Source organism: Cryptotermes secundus, unplaced genomic scaffold (genome assembly GCF_002891405.2).
Source record: "Cryptotermes secundus unplaced genomic scaffold, Csec_1.0 scaffold682, whole genome shotgun sequence".
Classification (NCBI taxonomy): Eukaryota; Metazoa; Arthropoda; class Insecta; order Blattodea; family Kalotermitidae; genus Cryptotermes; species Cryptotermes secundus.
This window is the reverse complement of record NW_019730110.1, coordinates 675,244-692,697: the sequence shown is the minus strand read 5'-3', so window position 1 is coordinate 692,697 and position 17,454 is coordinate 675,244. Positions and strand designations below refer to the sequence as shown.

At 42.3% G+C, this 17,454-nt stretch overlaps 1 protein-coding gene across 8 annotated transcripts in view; it reads right to left on the bottom strand.

The window, feature by feature from the left end:
• LOC111866205 (collagen alpha-2(IV) chain) overlaps positions 1-17,454 on the bottom strand; it is a 65,811-nt gene that overhangs the window by 15,837 nt on the left and 32,520 nt on the right. For all 8 annotated transcript variants that reach the window (XM_023854933.2, XM_023854939.2, XM_023854940.2 and 5 more), the window contains exons 2-4: positions 2,407-2,548; positions 1,514-1,760; positions 7-161 (exon numbers count right to left, since the gene is read on the bottom strand). In XM_023854933.2, the coding sequence (XP_023710701.1) occupies positions 7-161; positions 1,514-1,760; positions 2,407-2,548 (544 nt within the window). The remainder of the gene's footprint in view (positions 1-6; positions 162-1,513; positions 1,761-2,406; positions 2,549-17,454) is intronic.

Here is a 17,454-nt window from a genome sequence, read left to right as displayed (position 1 = left end):
GTTTACCTGGTGTTCCGGGTGATCCCGGGTAACCACCAATAACGCCGCCAGGTCCACTGGCCGCACCTATTCCTGGTCCTGGGCCGCCACAGCCCTTAGGGAAGTACAGGTCCTTCCATGCGGTCACGACGCCGTGATGCTGGTGATGATGTGAAGCGTCCCTGAATAAAACCGTCAGGAACTTTTAGCCTCTTTTTTGAGTGTAGAGAAATCGACTCGATAGAGGCTTTGAACCTTACTGCTAAACAGTGAATATGGTTATCAATTAACTAACTGTTAAGGTCGCGCCATAGCTCAAGCAGTTAGTCGCTGGCTTCCCACCGCGGCGGACCGGGTTCGATCCCGAGTCTGGTCAAGTGGGATTTGTGGTGGACAAAGTGGCGCTGAGGCGAGTTTTCTCCGAGTACTTCGGTTTTCCCTGCCAATCTTCATTCATGCATTTTCCTAATCCTTCCAGCCGCACTATGGCCCTGGGGTCGACTCAGTCTCTAATGGATATGAGTACCAGGAATATTCCTCGGGGTAAAGGGCTGCCTGCTCGTAAGGCTGACAACCTAAAAGCCATCTGTGAGCCGATTGATTAGAAGATGTGGAAGCCTCGACGTCTCACAATCCTACGGGCTTCCACGGCCTTATACGTGGATAGCTTTGCCTCCATTCTTATTATTTCAAACAGCCCCACATGTCTGGATATTAGGATCTTCAATAACAGCGTATATTATATAATTATGTGAGATGTCTTAGGTTTTGCATTAAGAAAAATCTGGTTCAGTTATAATTTTAGAAGGCGCATATGACAATGTTTCTCTGATCGTGGGACGTGTCCCACTGGCAGAATTTTACTTTCGGCTGTTTGGATTGTGAGTTCTCGATAATTATTCAGTCGCTAAAAATTCCTTTAAAAAATCTTTTCTGCATTCGAAGTACACACTTATGTTTTATTGATGTACCATTGTTATACGTGTATCTGCTAAAGAAATATATTTTTTATAGAATTATATTAATAAAAGAAATTATAACATTTTGTTTCAATTTGTAAGTTCATAAGAAATTCTATTAAAGATTAACATAATAATATTACGAATGTAATTGTAGAAATAATTTTTTTAAAATGAAGTTTAGTTTGTACTGTGGCGAGATTAGGATCAGGTTAAGGAATTCCGGCTAAATAAGTGTTGGGACACTAAATGCAAAAGCCTGAAAATTATTGAGACGTGAAATAAGTGTCTTTATATAAGCAACATACAGTATTTCTGTTTAATGAAACCTTCTCTTTCTAGTAGGTAAAAGTAACGTGTCTGTGTTTAATTAATTAGGCATATAAACATTTAGACGTATGGGAGATTGGAAAAATAGCTCCAACATTCTTGGCCTCGGCACTAGAAGGATGCCAGTGCTCAGCTTCACGCCTCGGTCGCTTCACGTATAGGGAAAGATCCCCATGGTACCCAATGAATGGGAGGTAGGATGGGGCACATAGTCGGTTATGTATGTATCATTGGGACCACCTTACCCGTCACCCTCACCGCCACCGCCGCCACCCTCAAGATCCTGGGGGTTGTGTGGATGAAGGAAAATCTCAACGGGCTCCCCACGCTTCACTACGCGGTAACCCCAGCCGTCAGACACGTAGAACGTGGCCCGCGGCGTACCGTTGGGGTCTATGTACCCATAGCAGCCGTACACTACGCCGTCAGGGCCCCGGCTTTCATGGTGGAACTGCCCGTCTGGGCCAACTTCGTAACCAAACTCGTAAGAACCTAAAAATTGTAGCAGACATGTTCGATTTCAATACAAGAAAAGAAAGGAAACTTAAATTTATTACTCATGGAGCTGAGCCCTTCTGGAGGAACAGCCAATTGTACAGCTACTCAAGCATATCCCAGCAGTTTATGGAACCCAAAGGTTCATCACCGTGTTAACAAGAGCACTCCACTGGTCCCTATCCTGAGCCAGATCAATATAATTCATATCATCCCATTTTATCTCTTTAAAATCCATTTTAATATTGTCCACCCACCTACTCCTTCCTCTTCCCAGTGGTCTCTTTCCGTCTGGCTTTCCCACCAATTTTACCTAAATAAACACCACTCCTTAAAGGCGTGTGAGATAGCAGAGATGTAATTCCACGCATTTTAAGCCTCGGAACTAGATGGAAGTGTACAGGAAATTCACGACTCGGACAAGAAAACCTCCGGTGTTATTTTCATGGATTTCTTATGGGCTCTAAAATCCATCCTATTGAAACTCTGACAGGTTAATAATTAGTCTATATGTAGTTCGTCCCATTATTGAGAGCTGTAGCATCCTAATGGACATCTGTAACACGTCACTTCAGTGAAATCATCTTTCCTCAAAAGCAGGAGTTTTGCTTTTTTCCCTCAAATTTACGAATTAATATCTTACTTGTGTTGAAATTCTGCTCCAGATACTGAGTCTTGTCTTCATTCTCTATGTTCACGATAACCTGCTTGTCGTCGCTAGGCGTGTGTCGTTGTCGCTTTGCTCGCGCGGCGCTTCCACACGACAGCGTCGCCGCTACCAGCGCCTGCAGAGAAACAAAAGCTTAAAGAAATCACTTCGGCAGGCTCTCGGGCCTCACACACCAGTATGGACCTACAGGGACTGCTATCATTTCAGTCCTGACACTTAACGTGATAGTGATCTGATCCTTATGTAATTATAAATTTATATTTTCTCAGAATTTAACGTTATTTCCTCCAAACTCAAGTTATATATCGTAATTTATTGTAGTAATAAAGGTAAAGCTATCGCTGTAACAGGCCGTGGAGGCCAATAGGGTTGTGAGACGTCGAGGTTTCCACATATTCTAGATAATCAGCTTATTGATGGCGGTAAGGTTCTCAGCCTTACCCGCCAGCCGGTCGCCGGCCGCCCTTTAATCTCAGGAAGATTTTTGGTACTAAATTCTGTTAGAGGCTAAGTCAAACCCAGGGCCATAGTGCGGCTGGAAGGATTAGGTTAATTGAAAAATATAGGGACCTCGTCGGGAATTGAACCCGCTACCTTTCGTCTTGTAACATAGAGCGTCAAGTAACTACGCTACTAGGCCGCGCCATAGCTCAAGCGCTTAGTCGCTGGCTTCCCACCTCGGCGGCCTGGGTTCGACCCCGGGTCTGGTCAAGTGGGATTTGTGGTGAAGAAAGTGGCGCTGGTGCAGGTTTTCTCCGAGTACTTCGGTTTCTCCTACCAATCTTCATTCCACCAAATTCTCCATCATCATAATCACCCGGGGCAGGTACAATAGACCAATCAGTGGCCGCCGTGCCGAGTGGACCCAGTTGGACTCCACCCCCCACTAAGCGAATTAAAAAAAGCTACGGTACTGCGTGCCACTGATTATGCTGAAAGATGGTGGTTATTGAAAATGCTCTCACATGCAGTGAATCTGAATACGTAGCGAAACACATTTGGAGCAGGAGCCTTCTGGCCACTCAGTGCAAAGGATCAATAATACTGTAGCGTGTTTTGGTGTGTCACGCTACGAATAAGTTCACGCCGTGGTTTGATATAGCGAGTTTATTCTGTTCGCTCGCATTACACACACTTTACAATCATTTGTACCTGCAGTGTTACAATCACTGCTCACAATATTCCGGCGATGCTGGACCCAGACGGATATTCCGAAGCTTCTTCTTCGAGGCCTGTTCCGAGACTGACTACTTCTCGTCGGAACTGGGCTTTTATAACCTTGGCCGCTGATAGGTAACGAACCCTCTGTTATAACAGTGGAAACGCTGCATTGTTGGCTCCGCGTTTCCTACGCAATAACCCATTGTTATAACCATGGAGACTCCTGTTAGATCTACAATGGAGCGATTGTTGTTTCCTCTGTATCGGTCTATTTTAGCGTTTCCATAGCAGTTACTCCTCTGGTTTGCCGACACGTTACAATACTTTTAACATATCCAAATGTAGACTCTTTAGGAGAGTATGGATCTAAGAGAAATTAATTAGTAGGAATGAAAGTGCATAATGAGGAATTCCATTTTTTTTCAAACACTAATATATTGACCAATGTAAGGAGAAGAAAACTTCTGCTTCTGGGATATAATGCAGTACAGCCTGGTGAAAAGCCGATCACAGTGGCCGCACGTTCTAAGGCACGTACTGTCTTCCTTCGCTCGGAAGCCGGGGTCGTGGTTTCGAATCCAATAGAAGGCGTGGATGTTTGGTATGTGTATGTGTTTATTCTGCGTTTGTGTTGTCCTGTGCTTGGGTAGAGGCCTTGCGACGAGTTGAACACTCGTCCAAGGAGTTCTTCAGTCTGTAAAATGATCATGAATCTGAGAGTCATTGGCCAGGGTCCAAGGGGGCTGTAGAGCCAGTGAAAAAAATAATCCGGTGAAAGTCAGGCAAGCATATGTTTGTTTTCTGCCTACTTCATGCAGGTTTCCTCTATGGTTCATTCTTTCGGCTATGAAAATTGTGGCAATATGATCTCTCGAAACGTACGTTGCCTTTCACCGGACCACACGCCGTCATATCCCAGAAATCATAAATGTGCAAACACTAAAGAAGTGTCCAAACCATGGAGGATGTGGTAGGTGAGATGTAGCATGCATGAGAAAAATGAGAAATATGTAAAGGTAAAAGGTAAAGCAGCCAGTCACGGTAGCGGAGCGGTCTAAGGCATGTACCAGCTTCGCTCGCTTGGAAACCGGGATCGTGGGTTCGAATCCCACTCAGGGCATGGATGTTTAGGTGGGTGCGTGCGTTTTTCTGTGTTTGTGTACAGCTGATCACCCGCCCAAGGAGTCCTACCGAATGTGTAAGATCTAGAAAAACCGAAGTGAACGGAGAAGTTCATGGAGGTAGGGCTAGGCCCACTGGGGCTGTAATGTCAAAAAAAAAGGTAAATTTGTTCCTGTACTTAAATAATTAAGCACTAAGAAATGAAGGCTTATGGAGGAGTGGATGTATAGAACCGCGTTTTCTTGATCTCAGTATTAGTATGAGGCGAGTGGTCAGCTTCACGTCCCGGCCGCTTTACTCCCTGCGTATACCCATTGTATAGGGGGTTGGGTGAATTCCAGAGTCGGTCTGGACGATTGGAGAAGTGAAAATTCTTGACCCTACTGGGACTCGAACTCCGACTGCTTGGTCGCCCAGCCCGTAGCCATCCGCTATACCGACTGCGCTATCCCGGCTCTGGTGAGGAATATGTACAGTATTTTAGTTGGACATCGTAAGGGGAACATATCACTTGTGAGGACTTGGCATTGTTTATGGAACGTTATTTAAATGAATCCTAAAGACAGAACATTTTGGAGATATCACCTAGTTTCAGTTCTGTCGGGCTAGGATTCAATAGCGGATTTTTATGGACACCGTAATGGTACTCAGGATTCCATTAAAATGTGATGAGTTGCTTTAACAGAAGAGCCACAGTCAGCATGTCAAAAAGAATGCTTGCTCGAAAGACATAGCCACTTAACACGTAAGATAAATGTGTTAATATGATAATTTTGAATCCTCTGCATGTTATATCGAGTAGGAAATAAATCAAGTGACATTTCTGTCTAGTAATATTAATGAGTTTGCTGTCAAGAGTAATATGTTCAAGATCTTGATGTTTAAAAGTGTCAACCAAACATTCCACTCAGAGAAACTGGTTTCCGAGCAGTTGATACATTGTTATTTCAGCGTAACATGCGAAGTCACTGAGCCAAGCGCATTTTCTATGTTACAAAGTGACCCTCGGAAGTTTTAATAGTGGCCAGTGCCACCTGTTCATTATCAAGCGTTCTTTACACAGTAAACAAGAACGGACTTGGAAGTTATGTCTGTACGTCTGCCGTTCTGTTAGCGCCCAAATATTTCGCCACACACTTAAATATTATTAAGGCAGATTCACGAAGTCACGTCTACATAAGGCAATAAAGAGATATTTATTTTGTAACAAAATCAAGTTCGTATATTTTAGTGAAATTCGTCACAAAACAATTTAAACAAATATTATTACGTAATGCTATTTACGAACCTTATCGATCCGTAATTTGTTACGTTGTGACGGCCTTGCATTGGGCTGATCTCCTGTCTAAGGAGTCCTACCAGTTGTCTATAAAATTAAGAATTTCAGAACAAATTATAAATGGCAACAGGCCAAAAAGCCCAGTTGTAACAACAGAAGACGAAGAAGAAGAAAGTATTAATTTTTATAAGACCATAAATAGAATTTTACACGTATCTTAAAAACCATGGTAGTGCAGTCGGTATAGCGACTGGCTACGGGCTGGACGACCGAGGGTTCGAATTTTGAGTCCAAGTAGGGTCAAGAATTTTCACTTCTCCAGGTCGGTTTGGGACACATCCAGCATCCTGTCTAATAGGTACTGAGGGGGCTCTTTCCCCGGGGGTAAAGCGACCTGGGCCTGAGCCTGAATACTCTCCTCAAAATAATGCCAAGGTAAAGAAAATGTGAATGTATACATCCACTACCCCATACGCCTTCATGGCGTACTGTTTAATTAGTTAAGCACAGGGACAAATTCACCTTTACCTTACCTTACCTTGCTTTCTTTTTGCTTTACGTACAAACCATGAGATCTTGTTGAATTTCGATATTGGGCACTTCAGTAATTTTGTTTACTATTCAGTTATTCAGTTATGCACCGCGACCAGTTTGATCTATTGTGCGTCCCCCTTTGAATTTCTACTGTCTCCATACCCTACCGGTACTGGTGCTTGCTGTCGTTCCCTTTCTGCCAGCGAGGTTTCGGCCTTCTACTGGCAATGGTATCTAATAGCTAGTCCCTTTCTGTCAGTGAGGTCGTCCCTCCTCTGGCAGTGGTACCTAAGCTCCCCCATCTACCGGAGGCATTGGAAACTACTTGGGCGGGAAATTGCCTAAATTTAGCTCAGAGGTCTCCTAGAGACATGAGGTTCTTTTACGTGCCGTAAATCTACGACACAGGACCCACGGCTTAAAGTCCCTCCCGGAGGACTTGTTCCCTGAATTTTTCCGCCCTTAAAAATTCCACGACCTCCGCCGGGTTTGAACCCGCGTACCTTGAATCATGAGGTGGGAACGTTACCCCTAGACTACGGAGGCCGCTAATTTTGTTTACTATATCATGGAATACCCCCCGTTGGTGTCTCCACCTTATCGTGGTGAAGGGGTTTGAGTATGCCAAGGACCCTGAGAGCTATACCAGCGGTAGCGTAGCTACTGGCAGGGCCTCCCTTGCTGGACAGGTCAAAGGGTAGGCATCAGACGAAGAGAGACACCAAAAACTGATGCCGGAAGCAGCGTCATCAGCAGCGACTTGAAGCACAGAGCAAATGATGCTCGAGATGGTTCAAGTTCGTATAGCAACAGGCGTGACCAGAGTGGTTTGAACGGCTGTTGTACTGCGATGTGGAAAGCAAATGGAAAAACTACCACATTATCACTTTTCCTGGATAGTCTCTTTCCAAAAACAGAAGATCGCATTAAGTGGAGAAACTGTTTTGGAAGAGGCTGTGGACCTGTCATCTGACAGATTACTGATGAATGAATGAATCATGGAATACTTCCTTCCAATTCTTGTTAATATTCTTTGAAATTAATAATTACGTGGGGAGGCGGGACAGCGCAGTCGGTATAGCGAATGGCTATAGGCTGGACGACCGAAGGTTCGAATTTTGAGTCCCGGTAAGGTCAAGAATTTTCACTTCTCCACATCGTCCAGACCGGTTCAGGGGCCCACACAACCTCCTATCCAATGGGTACCGGGCTCTTTCCCCCCAGTAAAGTGGCCAGAGTGTGAAACTGAGCACTTACCTACAGCTAGTGCCGATGTGAAAAGATATGGATCTATACATCCACTCCCCCATACGCCTTCTTGGCATAGTGTTTAATTAGTTAGGCACAGGGACAAATTTACCTTAACTTTACCTTAATGATCACTTATGTTCAGAGCCCACAATTGAAAGCTCTTACCTCTAAACTGCACAAGTCATGATGAAGGCAACTGTCACTGGGAAAGCAGGTCTCAGAAATGTATTTCAGTTCCTTCTTTTATGGAGGAAGTACATTCTAGGATATATAAAGTGACATAAAAAATCTTTTTTAAAATCTCTTAGTGACTTCAAATCGTGTCACTGGCTCTCCATACAAAGCGACATCTTCCATTTTTAGAAAAATTACATTTTAATCACCTTTAGCTCTTTATTCGATATAAACCAAATTTTAAAAAATGGCGACATCATTTCTTAAATATAATTCTTAGAACTGTATTAACATTCTGCGTGACATGTTCCGGTTACTGTCGGTTATTTACGATAAGAATATAAGAGCAGCGCAAAGCGAAAGACCTTCTAAATGTTGCTGCCAAAAGCAGAAGGTTATTGCCCTTATGCTATCTTACCGGATCTGCTTCTACACATAGTTCATTATTATTTATTTCCTTTTGTATCAGTTTCGGGTTAGGATACCATCAGTAATCCTGTTAGAGGCCTTACAACTGATAGCCATTCTGTACAGCTGCATTAGTCTCCCTATAAACTCTTCAATCTAAGCGAATCAGTTACATTTATCAAATCTTGACCTGTCATTCCTTTAAGTTTGGTTGTCCTAGCAGTCCCAGTGATTGATCCTGTTCATAGCAGTGGCTTCTGACATGAGAATTTACTCGTATCACATATTTATCAGGAATGCAAAAAGAATCTCATTGCAATAAAATAACAATATGACAAATGGAGACATTTTCTTAGAGTCTTGTGTCATCGAACTGGTGTTGGGGGCAGTAAATAACATAATTAGAATAAGCTTCGAGCAGCTTATGTTGTGTTCCAATGTGCATCATACTATTACAAAACATTTATATAAACACACTCATGGATGCGAGATCAGAATATTCTGGAACATTTCGGCCTAAATTCGGATATAATATGTTCCGAACACAAACAAGGTCTCAGCTGTGTTTGTTACCTTCTTCACGTTGGACTCTTGCCTGTGTTACACTTCGGCCCTGAAGATAGAGTCAGCTTGTTCCTCCGAAACGTCGATTGACTTTCAACAGACTATACGTAGTTGGTTGAGGCACTGTGTTACAAGCCAGGAGCTCGCGTGTTCGATTCCCGATGAGGTTATTGCATTTTGTAATTGGCCTAATCCTTCCAGCCCCACTATGGCCCTGGGGTCGACTCAGCCTCTAACAGAAATGAGTACCAGGAATCTTCCTGGGGGCAAATATTGGCCAGTGCCTAAGGCTGACAACTTCACCGCCATCTGTGAGCCGATTGTTTAAGAAAGTGTGCGGACCTCGACGTCTCACAACACAATGGGCCTCCACGGCCTGTTACAGGAATAGCCTTAGCTTTTACACTGCGTTATCTCAGGAAATATGTTATAACTCTTGAGCAGGAAAGGCATTTAAATCATACTCAAGTTTATTTCAAAGACCAATTCGCCGCGCTATAGGCTGGACGGCAAGGACTCGAATCCCAGCAGGTGCAAGAGATTTTTCCCTTCTCCACAGCGTTCAGACCGGCTGTGGGACCCACCCAGCCTCCTATCCAATGAGTGCCACGGATGTTTCCTCCGGGGATGAAACAGAACGGACATGAATCTGAAACCTTCATCAAGTGCTTAGGTAAAAAATGGTGGCGCTGTACCTCCACTCCCCATACGTCTTCATGACATAGAACTTAATCAATTAAGCACAGGGACAGCTTTGTCTTATATCACTTATTCACTTATATTTATGTATTGTATCAAAGTATATTTTATCAATTAGATCATTGTTCCTGTACGTGGCCCTATAAGTGCTCCATTTTATCTTCAGATGATGCAGTGGCCATTTTGTTGTGATATTTCAGTTCACCTTCACATGTGGCCTCAATAACTATAGAAATGTCAGGACATGCATTTAGAACCTATCTCATTGAATGCATATGGTTTAATCTTCGATGCTGATAGAATTTAAGCGCATATTTAAATCACGTGATCACGATCTATCCCTCAGCTTCCCTGCTGTCCACCAGAAACACGCCCCTGTTTCGCTTAGCAGCTGCTGCGAAGGGCATTATACAACTGAGCTTGAATTTCTGTATGACCGTGTATGATAAGATCCGCAGCATATGGCACATACAGTGATACTGCTCCCTGGTAAAAGTATTGAACCCGTTTATCATTACTGGAACTGTTACACCTGGGACTGGTAACAAATATCAACGAAAGGTCGATTCAACCCGAAATAGATATGACATGTAAAGAAAACAGAATTAGACCTTACTGAACAACAGCAAGAAGAATATTGTTACGCATATGAGTGACTATAAGCGGGGATTCGATTGGAAATCGAATTTATTGACCACTTACAGATTGTAACTACAAGTATCTATAGCGTTATTGCTAAATAACACATTCTACAATTCACTGCATCACACACTAAGTCGTCTCAGTCTGTTGTGTGTTCACTGGTCGTCAGGTAACGGCTTCTAACAATGTAATCTGCGTACGTGTTCATGTTCTTACCGGCTGGCGACTGTCTCACAACTCTCGACTCTCAACTTGACTGCACTCCACTGCACTAACTCTCCTGCTTATAACACCACAGCACGGACCACACAGAAAACATTGCTACTCTGTTGCATTTTACAGACTGTAACCTAGTAACGGCTGTTGTCTAGTTTATTCTGCGGTTGTTGCCTAACAAAGGGTCTGCATGCCACAGTATTTTGCAAGTACTTAATTGTTTACGTTTCAATCATAGAGGCTAAATTGTTTGTACCATATTGATATAGAACACCGGAGATAGACATGTGTTTGTGAAAAGTTGTATTCGCCTGCGTTTGTGTGCGTTACCTGTTATAAAGTGTGTTATTTGTTTCCGCGTTATTAACACTAATTTGCTTAAAATAACTTTATTAATTTACAAAATGTATATCTTTATTTCAGAAATGTAATTTATACAAGTTTACGTGAAAATAAGCATATTTAATTCAAGCAAGGGATAACCAAATTTCATCGAGTTTCAGTTTCTGTCTTTTGTAGACTGGCTCGTGTACCTTTTGCGAAATGGGAACATTTTTGGGGGATTTTGATTATTGCATATAGACATAAGGGAAATGAAAGCAATAAATGTACCTTGAAAATCTGATGTGATTAGGAGTAGGTTTATAAAAGAATAATTTCTGTAATTTTCCGTAAGAAACAAAACTATAGAATTTATTAACTAATTTGAACCCTCGACTCTTAAAATCTCGAGTACTTGGAATCAATTTCCTGAAGATATATTGTCAGTAGAGAATTGACATCATCCAAAATTATGTCTGACAAATGGTTTGGAGTCCTAACGCCATACATTGCTACGCAACGGTTTTCTGTAAGAGTCACACTGCGTGTCTCTTATGGCTGCTCGTACTTTATAGTCCGTTAAAAAATTCAGTCGTCTCACTGAGATCGATCCTTTGGTTCACTAAAACTGACAGGGGCAGTAGAGAAATTTTTTTTATCACACCATATTCATTTTATGATCAAACACGGCTTCAAGAATTCTTCAAAGAGCAACTTATTATGCTGTCCGTTGTGCTGTTATGGCTCGTCACTGAGTTCTTCATCCGCTTAAGCACGTCGTTCCAACATTTTTATTAAGGTGTTAAAGTAGTAATTTGACGAAACGTTCACAGCAAATTACTATATTGATATCTTCTTTTCTTTCAAGTTTTAAAAGGAAATGTTTCTCTTCATCTCTGAAGTATTTCAATTTTTATCTGAATTTTGATAATCTAGTTTATTGCGAAATTTTTACGGCCTACACAAACTTGTTTTAAAATTTTACTGCCTACATTTTATTTCAACGAATATTTTTTTATGTTGAGAACACTGTATTTACAGCCGAAATAATTTGGCGTCAGTTTCGCGTGAGAAGTTGTTAGGCGAAGATTTCAACTTCCTGTCTGAGTATTAGTAAAACGGCTTTTCAACATTCTGATTAAAAAATAACATTATTATTAATTTTCGGTTAAAGGTTGGTTTGACTGACGACACTGTACCAATTAACGCACAATAAATATATATAAATACACATGTTCTGCATATATATAACTGCATGTATAAACGAGTTAAGCATTAAATGAAACAGAATAATAAAAACCAAACAATAAGTATTGCTTTATGATGGCCCATGTGTGGCCGAAATATGTGGGAATGACATCGAATGTACATAGTTAATTTTAAAATATTTAACAAACTTGTTAGTGAATTAGATATATTTTATGAAAGGACTGGCTTTGTTGTGTTACAGACGGAATAATTTACAATTTAAAATGGGGACCCGATGCAACAGGATGCTGAAATATAATAATATGATATAATACAAATGGAGCCGAGTTCTCCTCCAGAAACTAATAGTTGTTCATTTAGTAAAAAAATGTTCAACATTTTAGGAGACATGAATGATCATTACCGCGACCACAAGAGCCCTCAACTAATTCCCATCCCAACCCGGATGAATCTAGTCCAAATCTTTCACTCCTGTTTCTTTAAGATCCATTTTAATATTATCTTACTCTTTACATCAAGACCTCCGAAGTGGTCTCTGGCCTTCAAGCTTCCTACCAATACATTTCATGTAGTTAACTATTCTCCCCATGTTTTCTGCATGCTCCACCCATCTCATCCTTCTTGATTTGTTCATGCTAGTAATATCTGGTGAGGAGAACATATTACAAAGTCCCTCCTTATACTGTTTTCTCCAGACTCCTCTTCTTCCTATGTTTTTTCTCAATCCTTACATGAGAATACCGTAACCAACTAACTGCATAGGCTAGGGTATTTATTAAGAAGCTAGTAGTGGCTCAGCTTGTCAAGAAACCCCTCATCATTTTATGAAATCCGAAGATATAATACTGTGTGTATAAGATCCCGCTTTTGGTTCCTATCCAAAGACAGAAGAATCCGATCCACATCCTCCTATCCTAATCCTTTAAGATACGATTTAATATTATAATGCCATATAAGCCTGGGTTTAACAGACCCTCACTTTCCCTGAGGCTTCTACCAATCAAAATTGTGCATGCAAATGCCCCTTCTATGTGCCCCGCCCTTCTCATCCTCTTTGATTTTGAATATCGTAATAAATTTTGATGAAGAACACAACTTGATATTAAAATTGAATATGAATCTTTTCACTTTATCAACCCTACTTCCCGTTTGACGATAAATAACTGAGTTTAGTCAGAAAAGTTCTTCATTATGAATTGTTCAGTAAATATCTGAAGATACTGAAGAAAACCATGAAAACCCCTTCTTCAGGATAGTGACGTCGAACCGAGTATAAACACTCACGCCTTTTTCGATCTCCCATACTCATTCCATCGTATTGTCTTTCATCGGTGAAGGTGTCCTTACGGCTTATTCTGTGTTCCGTTAGGGCCATACTCCTACCTTTGAGGCTACAAGCGAATCTCAGCGGATGTCTGTAAATAAATCAAATGATATCGGGAACAAATTTTTAGTTATGTTTTCGCAACTGAGCAAGCTAGAACATGTATAAAAGTTGCTTTTGTGGTGATTCAATTCATGTGTTCAATTAATTTCTATCCAAAACTTTATAGACGTAACGAAATGCCAGCCTGATCCATCATTGTAAATCACTGTCAAATTGAATATCCGAGTAATTTGGTTTCCTTACAAAACAAAGGTGCATCAACATCCGAAATCTTCTATTGTAATGTAAATTAATGTTTTCGTAAAGAGTTACTGGCATTAAGAAAAAAAAAATCTTGACGTCACAAGGTCGGCAGTTGTCTGAAGCCAGTTGGCAGTACTCAACGCTTTGTTGCACACAGGCTTCCAACGGTGTGTCCGGAAATTGCCCCACTGGGTGTTTTGAAAGTAGATTCGAATTAATTTAGTGCCCTTATCCTTGGGCGCCTAGACCTGTGTAACGCCTTATACTTGCTCTTCTGTCGTTATGTTTCTTAGAAAGTACTTATGAAGAGGGACAGAAATTTCAGGAAAATTTTAGATATGTTTTAACATCAAAGGTAAAGATATATCTGTCCATAAGCAGCTAAGCACCACGCCATAAAAATCTGTGTGTGAACGGAGGTATAGCTCCACCACTCTTAACCCCGGCACTGGATGGAGATGAGTGGCCAGCTTCACGTTGCGACCGTTTATCACCAGAAAAATTACCCACTGGATAGGAGGCTGGGTGGGCCTCAGAGCCAGTCTGAATTCAATAGAGAAAAGTCTCCTGGCCCTGTCGGGAATCGAACCCCTTACCGTCCAGCCCATGGCCCGTCACTGTACCAACTGAGATATCCCGGTTAGAATAATATGTTTCAACAGCCTGGCAAACACAAATATTTGGCATATGAGGAAACTTATGTTAGGCCGCGCCATAGCTCAAGCGGTTAGTCGCTGGATTCCAACCGCGGCGGCACGGGTTCGATCCCCGGTCTGGTGAAGTGGGATTTGTGGTGGACAAAGTGGTTCTGGGGCAGGTTTTCTCCGAGTACTTCGGTTTCCCCTGCCAATCTTCATTCCACAAATTGCTCCACAGTCACCCTCACCTATCATCTGGGGCCGGTACAATAGGCCAGAAGTGGCCGCAGTACAAGGGACTTAGTCCCACCCCACTAGCAATAAAGAAAATAATCAGTTCGGTAACTAATTGTATTTAATGTGTCCGCATTTACCACAATAAATCTTTAGGCATGCCACGGCGAAAGGAACTTCAGGCGTGTGTTAAATGGCAGCTTGTATATGCAGCAGTATCGTTAAGAACAGGACGTGTTTCGCTGCACATTCCCCATGTTCTCTTCAAGGTTTTTCGCAATAAATACCACCATGGCCTTATTCCGAGATCTGAAGGAAGGTGACTTTAAAACAGAAAGATACATAGCCGAGTAAGGTATTTGACACACGTGCGAAAGCGTCTTCCTTAAGACTGTCGTTTGCATTCTATCACATAGAACATTGGACCTTACGAGTTGCACGTGCGTTTTTCCACCGAGTACGGAATGCGATTCAACTGAAAGCCACTCCGTATTCAGACATTCCTTTCAGAATGAAGGCTGTATAGCTCGCTGTAGTTTCAGGAGCGTTAAAATGAAGCGACGTATCTGGTAATATTAATTGTCTAAATTTATATGACAATAATGGTGGTAATAATAAAAATATTAAAAAGAAAGTAAAGATATCTCTGTAACAGGCCGTGGAGGCCCATGTGGTTGTGAGATGTTGAGACTCCCACATTTTCTACACAATCGGCTCACAGATGGCGGTGAGGTTGCCAGTCTTACGTGCCGGCCGCTCCTTACCCCCAGGAATATTACAAGAATATTCCTGGGACTCGTTTCTGTTAGAGGCTGAGTTGACCCCAGGGCCATAGTGCGGTTGGAAGGGTTAGGTAATTGAAAGAATCCAATGACCTCATCGGGATTCGATCCCGCGGCCTTCCGGCTTCCTAAACCAACTACCCTACTGCGTTAACGATTATTATTATTATTATTATTATTATATCGAAGGGGTGGCATAATGTTAACGGCCTTGAATACTACTCAAGAATTTCTTGGTTACAATCTCTGCCAAGATATCGGGTAGCCTGGCTTGAGGATTTAATGGCTTTGGCCACCCGTTACCTGAGTGAGCCGCGGTAGCTCAGTCGGTATAGCGGCTGGCTACTGGCTGGACGATCGACGGGGCGGAGTTCAAGTCTCGGTGGGGTCAGGAATTTTCACTTCTCCATGTCGTGCAGACGTGGGCTATGAGGTCCACGCAACTTCCTATCCAATGTGTATTTGGGGCTCTTTCCCCGGGTTTAAAACGAACGAGGCGTGAAGCTGACCATTCGCCTCAAACTAGTGCCGAAGTCAAGAAAGTATATGGCTGTACATCCACTGCCCCATACGCCTTTATGGAGTAGTGCTTAATTAGTTAAGCACAGAGACAATTCTTCCTTTACCTTACCTCTAGCCTGAAGTGAATTCACATCTATTTTCTTGCAGATACTAAGAAACTATACGACAAAGGAGGGACTTAAAATTATAGTGAAGTGTTCTTTTCGGCTTTTGCAACGGTGAGTCTGACAGTTCTTTGCGCTCAGGATCAAAACGTTGATGCTGACGTAGCCTCTTAAACCACACCTTAACATCAGAGTAACAATTTTACAAGTATGATAATGCATGGCTAAGTAAAAGTTGTGAGAGAAGTTCCTAGCATTTGGCGAAAGCTTTATTAAAAAGTATGGCGCCTATCTGATAATTTATTCCTGCATTCATGACAGAGTTAAGTATGACTTGCAAATGGAATCTAACACCCAGCCTCTTAAAAGGTTCTGACGCTGGTGTATAACACTCAGAATTGCTGGGTTTTGGGATTTTTTCCATTGTCCTTTATTCCAGAGAAGAGGAAACACGACATTTCGGAAACTTGATCTGTTTCCGTCCTCAGGTGAAGGGTGGAGAAGACACCTACTCAGTTGGGCCCCTTAGAAAGAGTTAATCTCACGCACAGAACCCAGTCCAAGAGCCCAGTAATTCTTTGACCCAAGATCTTGTTATAATTGAACGAAGCACTCGACTTAACATACACTATATTGTGTAAGGTAAAGGTAAATTTGAGCCGGTCACGGTAGCCGAGCGGTCTAAGGCATGCACTGTCTTCGCTCGCTCGGAAGCCGGGACCATGGGTTCGAATCCCACTCAGGGCATGGATGTTCGTGTGCTTTTTTCTGTGTTTGTGTACAGGTAGACGCCTTGCGACGAGCTGATAACTCGCCCAAGGAGTCCTACCGTATGTGTAAGATCTAGAAAAACCGAAGTAAACGGAGTACATGGAGGTAGGCTTAGGCCCACTTGGGCTGTAGTGCCAAGAAAAAAAAAGGTAAATTTGTCCCTGTGCTTAACTAATTAAGCACTACGTCATGAAGGTGTTTGGGGGAGCGGATGTATGGATCCACATTCTCTTGACCTCGGCACGAGTTGGAGTTGAATGGTCAGATACATGCCCCGGCGGCTTTACACCAAGGAAAGGGCCAACGGTACCCATTGGATAGGAGGCTGGGGGGAGGGGGGGCAGAGGCTCTCTGGACGACTTGGAGAAGAGACGCGAACTCCGATTCCTCCGTCCTGTAGTCCGTAGCTAGTCGCTGTACCAACTGAGCTATCCCGGCTCCTAACTATATTGTGTAACAGGGGACAACTTTAACAAATGCTAACGAAGTATGGCATCTGCGACAGGATTTTGAGGAATGAAGATATAATTCTTGAAACAAATTGCAAATATTTAAATGATAGGAAGGCTGCATGATATAAACCTCGTTCCGTCAGATGAAAGCATGTTACATTGCGCAGTACAATGCAGAAAATACTTGAGACCTTGTAAAGTAAATTTGTCCCTCTGCTTAATTAAATTATCGTCACCCAACAAAATCATATTGAGAGTGGAGGTATAACTCCAGCATTCTTGCCACCTCAGAATTACCGCTTTACCTT